General features: G+C 35.1%; 1 protein-coding gene across 2 annotated transcripts in view; it reads right to left on the bottom strand.

Annotated features, from left to right (window-relative positions):
- prkg1b (protein kinase cGMP-dependent 1b) overlaps window positions 1-13,424 on the bottom strand; it is a 174,679-nt gene that overhangs the window by 113,702 nt on the left and 47,553 nt on the right. For both annotated transcript variants that reach the window (XM_051124320.1, XM_051124319.1), the window contains exon 3: window positions 7,607-7,720. In XM_051124320.1, the coding sequence (XP_050980277.1) occupies window positions 7,607-7,720 (114 nt within the window). The remainder of the gene's footprint in view (window positions 1-7,606; window positions 7,721-13,424) is intronic.

Below are 13,424 nucleotides of genomic sequence, written 5' to 3' on the forward strand. Positions count from 1 at the left end.
CTTTTACTGACCATGGCGAAACATATTATATATATATTTTGTAAAAATTAATCAATAAATTTATTAATATTATTATTATTATTATTATTATTATTAAATCAATAGATTTATTATTATTATTATTATTATCAGATAAACATTAACAGTCAAAAGTTTGAAAAAAAGTCTCTTTTTTTTTCTTTTTTCAAGTCTCTACTGATTAATTTTTACTAAATCAACTTACATATTAAAATATAGTGCTCCACAATGGTTCATAATAAGAATAAGAATAAGAATAAGAATAAGAATAAGAATAAGAATAAGAATAAGAATTAATCACTAATTTATTCTTATTCTTATTCTTAATCAACTTTTATTGGCTATGGTGGAACACTAAAAATATTTAAAATCATGAAAGTCTTCATGAAATCAAAATTTGAACTATTTACTTTGTTAGCGTACATTGCTAGTCTTTAGGTGAACAAGTTAATCCACTGGGGGGAAAAATTTTGATAATCTTTAATAAAAATCTAAACATTTGCTTCTCCTCTGGAATGGCATTGCTTCACTGATGACATCAGTTTGATGGCTTGGGCACAGTATCCTTAACCACTGCCCTCCAACTGTTAGTTTGCTATAAGTGAGAGGTGAAGAGGAGGAACGCTGTAAAAAAAAAAAAAAAAAAAAAAAAAAGCTCTGCCCTCTGTTCAATATTCTATTTTAGTTGGAAATACATCACTATACTGAATTAAAGTCGGCAGCAACTTCCAGTTCATGTAGACTTTAAAAATTAATTGAATGATTTTTTTATGAGCTCACAAGTTATAACCATCATTGCAGACAGCCTCACAAATAGATCCGTTCAAAAAAGATCAATTATTTCCTCATGTCGCTTTAAAACCTGTATGACTTTCTTCCTGTGGTGTGATACAAAAGGAGAAATACCTTTTCTTGTGTTCTGCAGACGAAAGTCATACAGGTTTGAAATGACATGAGAGTGAGTAAATGATGACAGGATTTTCTTTTTGAGCAGATTAATCTTTTAAGCGTACCGCATGAATCCGAGTCTCTCAGCAGGTGCAGTGATGAGGTATTGTAAGTGACAGAAAGCACTCGTTTTTTTGCTGCTGTACTGATGTTGTGTTTACTGAAAAACCACTAACAGAGCTAGTGTAGTAGATGTTGAAGAATTAAAAATCTTGTTTTTGTAATGAAGAGGTTATCATCGACTATGTATAGTTTAAGCTCTATCTATTGTACTTCTGGTACAGAAGTGCTTCTCATACAGCAGTGACTCACAGCACACATCTCTGAGAAGCTCACTCCTTGTAGTTTATGACTAGACACTGTGTAGAGATCAGTAAGCACAGAGATCACCAGGGAGAGCCTCAACACTGCCAAATCAGTTTTGCTTAGTCTCACCTTGATGTATTTATGCGTCATTATTTTTTCACCTCTTTCCTGATCTCTCTCCTTGCTTGCTTTCTCTGCATTCAAGATGTGCTGGCTGCCATCAGTGTGGTGCAAAAATTCCATAGCAGTTTCTAAATTTGAATTTGAATTGAATTTCAAATTAAATTCATATAACTGCTATTATTGTGGAGCATTTGAGGATTTTAAAATCAATCTCTGAAATGCCAGTTACAGAAAAAATATATAACAAACACCAGTAATTATGACTGTTTATTATGCCAAACAATTGCATATATATATATTTTGTATGGCACAAAATGTGACTTCATTAATACCGGCTTTTTTGATGGAAATACGTGCTCCGAGTTCAAGGCTGTTTAAGCGAGATAAAGCCACAGGTTTTCTCTTAGATGTAAAGCAGGGTTGCATATAAAAAATTTTGTGGATTCCATTCCATTTTTTCAGTTTTCAATTGTGTAGACTGTTTTAACCGTTAAATAAAAAAATACAAATCAAAAAGCATGTCTAATTAATCAAAATCATGAAACACACAGTTTAACAGCAATTTATTAAAAGTTTAAAAAAATTACATTTTTAAGGCACTATGAAATATTTTCTTTGGAATATATAAATGGAATATATTCCATTTTAATCATTTCATTAAATTTCTCTAATCATCCCTAATTAATTGGTTTTATTATTATTTTTATTTTTTATTTTTTCAGAAATATTTTTAAAATTATTTTTCTGATAAATATTCCTTAAAATAATGGTTTAATATTTTTATTAGTCCTATCATTATATTAAGTAATATATTTATGTCACAATTTCTTCAAGTTAAACCAAACTTTTATTTTGACAGGTTGCTGTGGAGGCCTGTAAGTTTCTGTTTGTATATAATATAATGCAAATTTTTCATGAAAGAAGCAGTAAAATGCTCATAAATGTGACTCTCTGAGCAGGTCTAGAGGTTTATGTGTTTATTTACTCATATATTGAGATGCCAGAGGCTCAAAACACTGCGAGTGTCACACGTACTTCAGTAAATTCCACTTTTATGACTGGATTCCGTGATTGCATCTGCTTTTCATGGAAATCATAGGGCATTGTTTCATTAAAAAAAAATAATAAAAATCAATATCCTGTGGCACATTTATGAACAGAATGAGAGCCAATTCTTAAAATTATTTTTCCCATTCCTGTTTACCATATATTTCTTACCATACATCTTGTATTGCATGTGTGCAAAACTTCAAACAAAATAAATAAATAAATAATACATTTTAAAAGGAAAAACAAATCTCAACCAAAACTCCGGAAGAAAAAAAAAAAAAAAGAACCAGCAGGGAAAAAAATGTTTGATTAGATTTTAGGAAGCAACAGCTGCTACACAGAAAACATAGAGCGAGAGAGAGAGGGGGGGGGGAGACAGAACAATAGATAGGGAGTACTTGTATTTGCATTTGTCTCAGAGGCAAAATGCTACAAAAATAAGATGCTGAAGATTGTACTTCATCATGAGAAAATAATGCCTTTCTGCTTGTGTTTCTCATCTTGGCGGCTCTCTCCAAATCTGAGGAAATGGCCTGGCATTTGTCGCACTTAAGAGATGCAGATGAGACAGAGATTCTGACTCACCTCTTTCTGTGGCTGGTATATAGCACACTATTTCACGCTAGACACACCAAAGCTAACACCCCTACCAGTGTCAATAACAAGGACGCAAACACATGAAAGATCAGTGATTTAGCAAAGACTGAAGAACCACCACACAGCAAGAAAAACAATACAGAATACTCTAATAAAACACAGTGTTGCGTCTGGTTTAACAGGGGAAGAACCGGAGCCATTATGCTTTGTGCGTTTAGATAATTAAATTAAGTGAGGCTTGCAAATTATTTTGCCAGGCTGACATGCATACAAATTAGCTTGTCATATTGTTTTAGACGTACAAGACATATGAACCTTGTCAAACATGAAGAGAGCAATACATGACAATATTTGAATTATTTATTGTGTAGACATAACTGCAAAAAAATCATGAGACTATCATGCCTCATATTTCATTTTGCATTCAAATATTTAAAGAAACAGACAAAAACTGTATGCAAAGGAATTAAGGTTACTTCACATATTTAGATATAGTATATATGCCTAACAGTGTTGCAAATGTGTGTGTGTGTGTGTGTGTGTGTGTGTGTGTGGTTTCCATGGTTACTCCCTCCTGAGAGTAGCTGTTCTTGCTAAGTTAAGGATGACAACACAGTGTGTGTGTTTCCATGGTTACTCACTCCAGATTGTGGTTTGTATTTGCACAGTTTTGAAGCAAAAGGGTCCTTTTATGTGCATTTTCATGCTTAAGCATGTATGTTTGCATATTTGTGCATGCAGTCTCCTATGCAAATGACATTTTGGACTAAAGGTCCACTAAATTTTAAAGTGGTCATGAAACGAAGAATCAAAATGCCCCTCGATACACGCCTTAACATGTCATCGGCGTATTACAAGAAGTAATCAACAACTCATGTCCATCAATCACAACAGCGATACCGCTGTTGGATATATATGTTGAGTAGAACTGTCAAACTCAAACATTGTTCTGTCAGTGGATTTAAAGAAACTGTAACTCTCAAAACTTTGCATAGCCTAGGAAGGAAGGCTATGCAAAGTTTTAGGAGTTACAGTTAGGAAAAGGTCTGAGCATTAGAAATGCATGGCTGAAGTTTAATTTTTAATGACATGTCTGAGCAACTGAAAGATAAAGTTTTTGTTTGTTCTTCACATTTCACAATGGACTGTTTTGTGAATTATTCTAAACAAGCTGCCAATTTTTCAAAATATATTTCATTGAAAAATAAAGCAATGCCAAGCACTTTGTCCTCAGGTAAGTATATTTATTTTTAATCTTACATCAAACCAGCATTTAATGTTATCAAGTGTATTACTGTTTGAGTGTTGCTAATAAAATTAGTACATACCCACATATGCAGCATCTTTTGCAACACCACAAGTAATATCAGGTACTTATAAAACAGATAGTTCCAATCCTTGATTCTGATTGGTTGAGCCACGTTCAAAAACGTTCTAAATTACTCTACAAACATACACCTTGACATCATTACATAAGTATTCCTGTTCCACTGCATCTGTGTATTGCTGCTGTTACATGTATTAAAGGAGAAGTTCACTTCCAGAACAAAAATGTACAGATAATGTACTCAACCTGTTGTTTTTCAACACATTCATGCCTTTCTTTCTTCAGTCGTAAAGAAATTATGCTTTTTTAGAAAACATTTCAGGAATTATCTCCATATAGCGGATTTCAATAGCGGCCACGAGTTTGAACGTCCAAAGTACAGTTTAAATGCAGCTTCAAAGGGCACTCTAAACAGTCCCTTTGTATATTTGTATAAAATGTATATACGTTTTAACCTCAAACGCTTGTCTTGTCATGGCAGAGCTAGACATGCGTACTCTGTGTAATCTGGGTCAACACAGTTAGGGTAGGTAGAAAATCTCATTTTCTCTTCCAACTTTAAAATCGTCCTACATCGCTGCAGAAGTACCGACCCAGTGTTTACAAAGTGAACATGTAAAGGTGGTCAAACACCCTTTACAAAAAAAAGGTAAGACAGCGATGTAGGGCGATTTTGAAGTTGGAGGAGAAAATGAGAGTTTTTTGACATAACTTAACTGTATTGACCCGGATTACACAGAGTACGCATGTGCATCACAGAGCTAGACAAGACAAGCTTGTCGTTCTTTGGTCGTTCAAACTCGCGGGCACCATAGAAGTCCATTATATGGAGATATATCCTGAAATGTTTTCCTCAAAAAAATTTAATTTCCTCACGACTGAAGAAAGAAAGGCAAGATCATCTTGGATGACTATGGGGTGAGTACATTATCTGTAAATTTTTGTTCTGGAAGTGAACTACTCCTTTAAGTATTTCAGAAAAATTAACTGTTTATTATTTAACTTTATTATGTATTTAACAGAGTGTCTATTTACACTAAGTGCAAATAGCCCGATTTGTTGGCAGAAGCTGTTTACACTAACTCCACCCACCAATGTGTGATTGGGCTACACAACGTTACAAAAGACGCCTGCTTAACAACAGCTCCAGTGGCGTAGGTGGTAAACGCGTAGCAGTGACTTTCTGACACAGCTGATCCGAGTTTGAATTAACCTTTTGCTGAACTCATTCTTCTCCCTTTTCACATCACATATCAGATCAGAAAGGCATTTATTTTCAATGAAATGAAGGAGATGTTCAAAAAGTGGAAAATAAAGCCATAGGTGTTTATCGGTTAGGGTTAGGGGTTAGGGTTGGGCCAAAAGACGATGCCATCATCCATCGCCGATGACTGATAAACATCACAATATTAAGGCGGCATCATCATTCCATCAGGATTTCATTGTTTCAATTAGTTGGCATCCATTTAATATTTTTTATAAAAATGACCATTTCCACTCAATACTTTACTACTGCATACTGTTTTATAATGTTCTATAATACTGAGGTGCAGATATCTGCCACTTGCACTAAGCAGTATAAATAGCATCTAACTAACATAATTGCAAAGAAAATACTGCTATTTTTACATAGTGTAAATAGAACCTATCACTATTTGCACTTAGTATAAATAACATCTATCATTAAGAAAATATGCAATTTTTTTACTTAATGTAAATAGAATTCATTGCTATTTGCACTTAGTGTAAAGAAAATATAATTTAAAAGCTTCAGGAACGGTATCATATCTTCACTTAGTTACACTGTGTAATGACCCATCTTGTGATGCTGTGAACCAGTATGGTTTATACTACAAAAGTACTCTGCTGAGAGATAAGGTGTCACACCCCTGTGGACTGTTTTGTTGGTTTTGCCCTCTTGTGTCCTTATTTGGTCTTTCCTGTTCTGTTGCTTGTTATGACGTCATTGTTTAATCACTTTCACCTGTCCTTGTCTCATTAGCCTTCTTATATAAGTTTGATTCAGTTCCTTGTTTCTTGTCGGTTCTTAATGTTAGTTTTTGTTGTGTTAGCGTGTGTTTTTCCTGCTGTTTCTGCTTGTTCCTGTTCCCTGTCTGGATTATTTATATTAAAGCACGTTGGCGTTATTTCCTTGTCCCTGCTCCTCCTTCCAGTACACAACCCTGACATAAGGCATTTCATGATTTAAAAAAATATATATTAATGCATATATTAATATATTAATGCATACCCTACTGAAAAAACGAAAATGTATTTGAAATACATCCATTTTGTGCTAAGTACACTTATATGTATATACATTTACATATTTATGAGCTTAATAAAAATACCCTGCAATTTTACTTTTGGTATACCAAACCGGTATACTTAAAGTCCGCTAAATTAGAACAAATAATTTTGTACCTAATGCATTTTAATTGTGCAGATGTACTGCTGAGCTCCAAATAAAGATAAACTGAAGTATATTTGATTGTGCTAAAGTGGAACTATTGCAAATATACTTCATATTCACTTTAAATATCTTGAATTGAAAGACTGATATTATACATAGATCATACAATCCTTATTAACAGTGATGTTAAAACACATTTTAGGCATAATATTAAGAAATGGTCATTGTGCAATAAAGAAATACCCCAAATACAGTTTAATTATAATTTAATATCTATATTTTATATTTATTTGTAATTCTTAAGTGATATGTCAATAAATATGTTACTGGATTTGAAGTATACTTAGTATAAAATGAATGCATTTTATATAAATTACGGTGGCATAGGATTTTTTACTAGAGTATATTTTGCTTTTAATATATGTAATGTAGTTATCACACTGAAACAGACTATTGCAATCCTAGTGGTTATGTTGTTTCAATTCTTCTGCCTCAAGATCTGACTCATATATGGCTCTATCACAGCGCTTGCCATCTCGAGTATCAAAACACATGACATGCTGTATTGGAGGACGTGAAACCGGTGCAATAAAGTTAGCCAATCACAACAGTGGGTGTCTACTTACACTTCTGTAAGAGGTAACACCCTTTTTTTCCAAAGAGAGTGAAAATTGTGCTTTTTTGGCACAAAAACTTGCAGCAAAAACTGCTAACTTTATCAGATTTGTGGAAGCATAAGATACAGATCTGAAACTGCATTTCATGACCCCTTTAATAACTTGCAATTGTGAATGTGCAGGTGCATCGTTGTTCTCCTCACTCACTCTGTACCGTAGCAGTCCTGGTGCAGTTGTAGAGGATGGCGAGCTCTCCAAACACCTTCCCCGGTCCCATAGTGCAGAGTTTCATGCCTTCCTTGGTCACCTCCACCTTGCCATCTGAAAGCAATCAGAAGATAAATCCTTAAGTCCATTGATGATGCTCTGTTCATGAAAGTGGGCATGACAGATTGGAAATGCAGCCGTGCCGGCTGCCTGGATCGGACGGAGCCTGGCCTAATACATTCCAATAACAGTCTCATTTCATTAGGCCAGCAGACATGAGCAGAAGCTTCGAGGGAATGGGGTAGGGAAAATCACTGGGAATTGGCACAGAGAGAAAGAGGCCAGTGAAAAGATGTTAAAAAAAAAAAAAGAAAGGAGTAGAGGATTAGCAGAGTATTATGCCTAAACTATTAGATGAGATGCAGTGAAACCATAGTGAGAGGGTCTGGGACTGTTATTTCAGGATTCATGCGTGAGACACACGTAACTTCCTCTGCATTAGCTCAAGGGAAATTCGACAACAGTCTTAGCTGAAGAGCTCATCTGTCACCTCACGCAGTCTTCGAATTATACCAATACTTCCGGGGGGCCCTACTTGGAATAAAGTAGGTCTGAGAAAGCGCTTTCTGCTAAACGCTGGCAACAGCAAGGTGGCACGTAAAAGCAAAGATGTTTACGCACAGACTGACAGTGATGTCATGTTGTTCAGATAAAAAGCATGCCGGGGACACAGGCCTGCAGATATTAGGTTTTAGAAGCACTGTGTAATTACATTCACTGTGCATATATAGATATTTTACTACAATTTATTTTTTTTTTGCATTTTAATATACGTTAAAATCCAATGCATTCCTGTGATGGCAAAGCCAAATTTTTCAGCAGCCATTACTCCAGTGTGGAAACAAAATATTCTTGTGGAAACTGAGATAAACTACTATTCACACGTTTGGGGAGAGTAAGATTTAAATGAAAAAAATATTTTTTTTTTTTTTATTCTGCAAGAACATTGATTATATTATATTTTAACATCATATTTGCATCATAATTTGATTATTATTATTACATCATATTATTTTTCACAATAATTCTCAAAGGAAAAATGAACTAAAAAAAAAATAATTAAACTGATGCAGTACTAAAATATTTTTAAACAAAAAAAGGAAACATTTACACATCATCCTGTTCAAAAGTTTACAACCCATGCTCCTAATGTGTTGTTGCCATTCTGAGCATCAGTAAATGTTTTCACCTTTTGTAACATTTGTGTAAGACTCCCTCCTCCTGTCTTTAGTGTGAAAACATAGATTCCAAAATCATACAGTCATTGTTGGAAAGGTGTCAAATATGCAGAAGATGCTGAAAAAAAAAAAACGAAGAATGTGCAGGACCTGTAGGATTTTTCTGAAGAACAGCAGGCAGTTGAACTGCTCAGAAAGTGACTCACAAACAACTATCACAGAACATGAAAGCAGACATGGACTATTCTGGTAACAACAGACAGGATATGTACATTTTTGAAAGGGGACATTTTTTTATAAATTCAGTCATTTTATCTTGTGAAGTATATGTAAACATCTGTTTTGTGAGAAATATTTTTCAGGATTTTGATTAAATAAATGCAGCATTGATGAGCATTAAAAAAAAAAAAAAAAAAAAAAAAAATCGCACTTCTTGATATATAAAAGAAATATTATGGCCTGTAAGTTCTCTACAACAGTTTTTTTTTTTTTTCATCTAGTTGTGAGTCAGTCTCAAATTTTAATCAGCTGAACACTAACAGTAAGGTTCCTCTCCACAGGGGAAGAACCACACATTTCCTTTATCAGACTTCTTGGTAGGCTATTTGGGAGCTCTGATGCTATCAGCAAGGCTAATCCAAACAGGCTACACATACACTGACCCAGAATCAGTTTGTTGTGGCTCAGTTCTCCCGCCACCTGGGGTCTGTCTAATGACGGATCTCAAACACCAGTGGCCATCCCAACCACTAACAGCACGAAACAAAAAACATCCACTTTAAGCCCACCATGACCACCAGCCCACTCACTCAATGTGTAAATACAATGCAATGCCTTTGAATTAACAATTGAGATTAAAAACAGTACACCTGGAATATGTGAGTCCAGTCGAGAGTCAATTCTCACATCCTAGACTTTAGATTGATTTTAGCATTACATCACTTGATCACTGTGATGTGACTTCCTCTGCAGTAAATGGGTGCCATCAGAATGAAAGTCCAAACAGCTGATCAAACATCTTGTGAAAGAAAAAGCTGGGTTTGTGAGAAACAATCCATCATTAAGACATTTTTAAACTCCAAACCATTTCCTCTGGCTCGTCTATCCATAATATTGCTGCCTCCAGTAAAAATGTGTCTATTCTGAATCAGGGGAGAAATATGTAAAGATTATACATAATTTAAATTATAACTATTCTAACATTTACATGCAAAAACATATATCTAAACAAATATGTCGGTGGACATAACAGGGGACAGATCTTTTCACAAGAGGAACTGTTACTATGGATTATGGACTGGTATTTTGAACAGAAGCAATGGTTTAAAGGTAAAACTCCTTAATGACATTTCACAAATCTGTTCTGATGGAGAACCAAACTCATCTATATCTAGGATGGCCAGGGGATGAGTAAATTTTCTTAAAATTTTCGTTTTGGGGTGAACTATTCCTTTAGGCCAAGTTCTAGGTTTTGGCCTGTATACCTTAGTAACTAAATATCATAAACAAAAGATTCATGTAGATTTCTGAACACTGCTGTGTCTAGAAATACAGCACATGAAGTAATGTTATCATACGGCCATAGCTTGCAATGGATAAAATCAGGTCACACACTACTAGAAAAAAAAAAGTAATTACCAAACACTTAAACTGACCCAGATTCATGGGCTCAGTGACTGTAACAGCTGATATAGAAATAGTGAAGTAAAAAGCTACTGGTTGGCATTGACAAGCAAAAAATTATGTTGTTTGCTCTATGGGGCACCACTTTGCTAACTACCCACTTGTTGTTTTGAGTTTAAAAAGGCAAACTTCTGATTTTTCTAACCAAAAAAAAACTGTTTTTAAATCCTAAACCGATCCAGCTGTAATTCAATAGTTTGTTCAGAGAAATATGACACATCACACAATATCTTTATCACTTTGTATGTACATCTGAGATAATATGAGACAATATAACCATGCTAGCAATGTATTAAGCTACAATACTAACATAAAATATGTTAGAAATATACTAGCAATGTGCTAAATCATGCAAGGAATGTGCTATAACATGTTAAAACATGCGTTCAGCATGCTAGAAACATACTAAATCATGCTAGCAATGAGTGAAAACTGTCAATATATTAAATACTGTATGTTAGAAACATGCTAGCAATGTGTTAAAACATACTATAAACAGCAACGTTAAATCACGCAAGGAACGTGCTTTAACGTGAAGCATACTAAATTATGTTAGCACTCAAATAGCACAAGTACGTCTGCAAGATGTCTGTTAAAGATCTCTTGATCTGCAAAGCATCTGCAGTGTACAATTGTCTGGCAGACGTCTGTAAGATGTCACTTTTACATACATTCTAAATCATAAACATCTTAAAGACATCTAATAGACGTCTATTTGACATCTGATAGGAAACATCCAATAGACGAGCAAACTACATCTGCAGATGTCTTGCACATGTAAATGCAGACGTCAAATAGACGTCTCCGAGATGTACGTGTGCTGTCAGGGCAATGACTAAAAACTAGAATCGACGTCCATTAGATGTCTTTAAGATGTTTATGATTTAGAATGCATGTAAAACTGCTATCTTACAGATGTCTGTCAGATGTTTGTACACAGCAGATGCTTTCCAGGTTAAGTGATCTATAGCAGACATCTTGCAGACATACATGAGCTATCTGGGTAGGCAGCTGGGAATCACACCATGATTTTTTCTTACCCAGATAGCACACATACGTCTGCAAGATGTCTGTTAAAGATCACTTGATCTGGAAGGCATCTGCTGTTTACAAACATCTGACAGACATCTGTAATATGTTTTACATACTAAATAATAAACATCTTAAAGACATCTAATAAACAACTATTTGACATCTGATAGGAAATGTCCTTTAGACGTAGAACAGATGAACAAAATACATCTTCCAGATGTAAATGCAGATGTCCTAACGGTATCAGAAATTGTAACTATTTTAAAGGTACTGTAATAGCACTAAAAATATTATTGCTTCTGGTTCAATATTGTTCTGTGAATGAAGAATGAAGCAGCGTCTGGTAGTGTCTTCGAGTATCACCTTCGCAAGCCATCTAATCCTGTTTATGTTACATAAACCTGCTCCTGAGCGGGTTTGAGCTTAAGGACCTGTTGCTATGACAACAACTGGGATGAGCCTTAAAGAACAGAATAATCCAAAATTGTGTCAATTCATTAACAATTAAATTCAGCTAACTCCATAATTGACATAGAACAACGAGACCCTGTTTTAAATGACATAATTGGCTGAAATTATTATTTTTTGACACACAAGTTTGAGTCGAGTCAAAAGTAACAGCCACTTGAAAGGCAAAGTCAAGTTTCAAGCATTTCAAATTCCAAAGTCACACGTTTTAAGTCCACTCTGACACCTGCATCACAGTAATACATCACACCGAATGTAACACTGTCGATGTCTTCTCTTCAGCGTAAACTTTTATTAGATTTCCATCATGTTCTGACGGCTTTATCTTGGCAGGGCAATATGAGGAATGAGACTGCGCACAAAAGAAGGATGTTGTTATCAGGGAGCTGTGACTATCAGCCTGTTTTCGGGCAGGTCATACTGACTTGTACTCTATTATCACTGCCTGCATCCACAACCAAGGGAAATAACCTACTGTAACTAGGAATCTAAATGTGGCATCCTTTAAGGCTCTGAGACAACAAGATGAAAAATCAACACGTGCATACAAAAAATAATGCTGGGTATTTTCTGTGATGGCATATCTGCACCTTTTTAAAGGGGTCATCGGCTGCCCATTTTCCACAAGTTGATATGATTCTTTAGGGTCTTTTTTAGAAGTCTATAATATACTTTGGTTAAAAATTCTCAATAGTAGTGTAAAACAACACCCTTTTTATCTTGTCAACCCATTCTGGGGGATTGTTCCTTTAAATGTAAATGAGCTCTGCTCGCCCTGCCCCTCTCTTCTGTGGAGTGACGAGCCTGTTTACTTTAGCCACATTTAGCTCGTTTAGCGGTGAAATTTGCTAACTAGCCTGTTATTAGGAAAGGTGATTGCAGAGATTCATTAAAAAAAAACCCTTATACTCACTTCTGCTGTAAGTGAAGCTGGATCACGAATGATTTACGTGAACATAGACACATTTATGTAGATCGGGAGGCACATCCCTTCACAAACAAATGTCATCCACTGCATCTTCAGCGGCTCAGATGTCAGGAGTAAATGACAAAACTATGTTCATTATTACATCCAGCAACACAACACCGCAATCGCTCAATCAGACATACTGTTGTCTAACTTACATCCCTGCTTCAGCATCGAAACAGTGAAGGTTGGACTGTTACAGCTGATCTGTGGTAAAATGCTCATGTCGTTGACGCCACACCGACAGGCTTCTGAGAATGGCTTGATTTGAAAAAGGGGATATTATTTTTACAGATTAATTAAAAACCACTGCATGGATTTTTATCAATGTAGGGTAGATGTGTACATACACTGCCAACACACATTGATGTTTAAACAACATGCAAAAGTGAACACTGCATCCGATGACCCCTTTAATGCTTTGATGATG

Source organism: Labeo rohita, chromosome 12, assembly GCF_022985175.1.
Source record: "Labeo rohita strain BAU-BD-2019 chromosome 12, IGBB_LRoh.1.0, whole genome shotgun sequence".
Classification (NCBI taxonomy): Eukaryota; Metazoa; Chordata; class Actinopteri; order Cypriniformes; family Cyprinidae; genus Labeo; species Labeo rohita.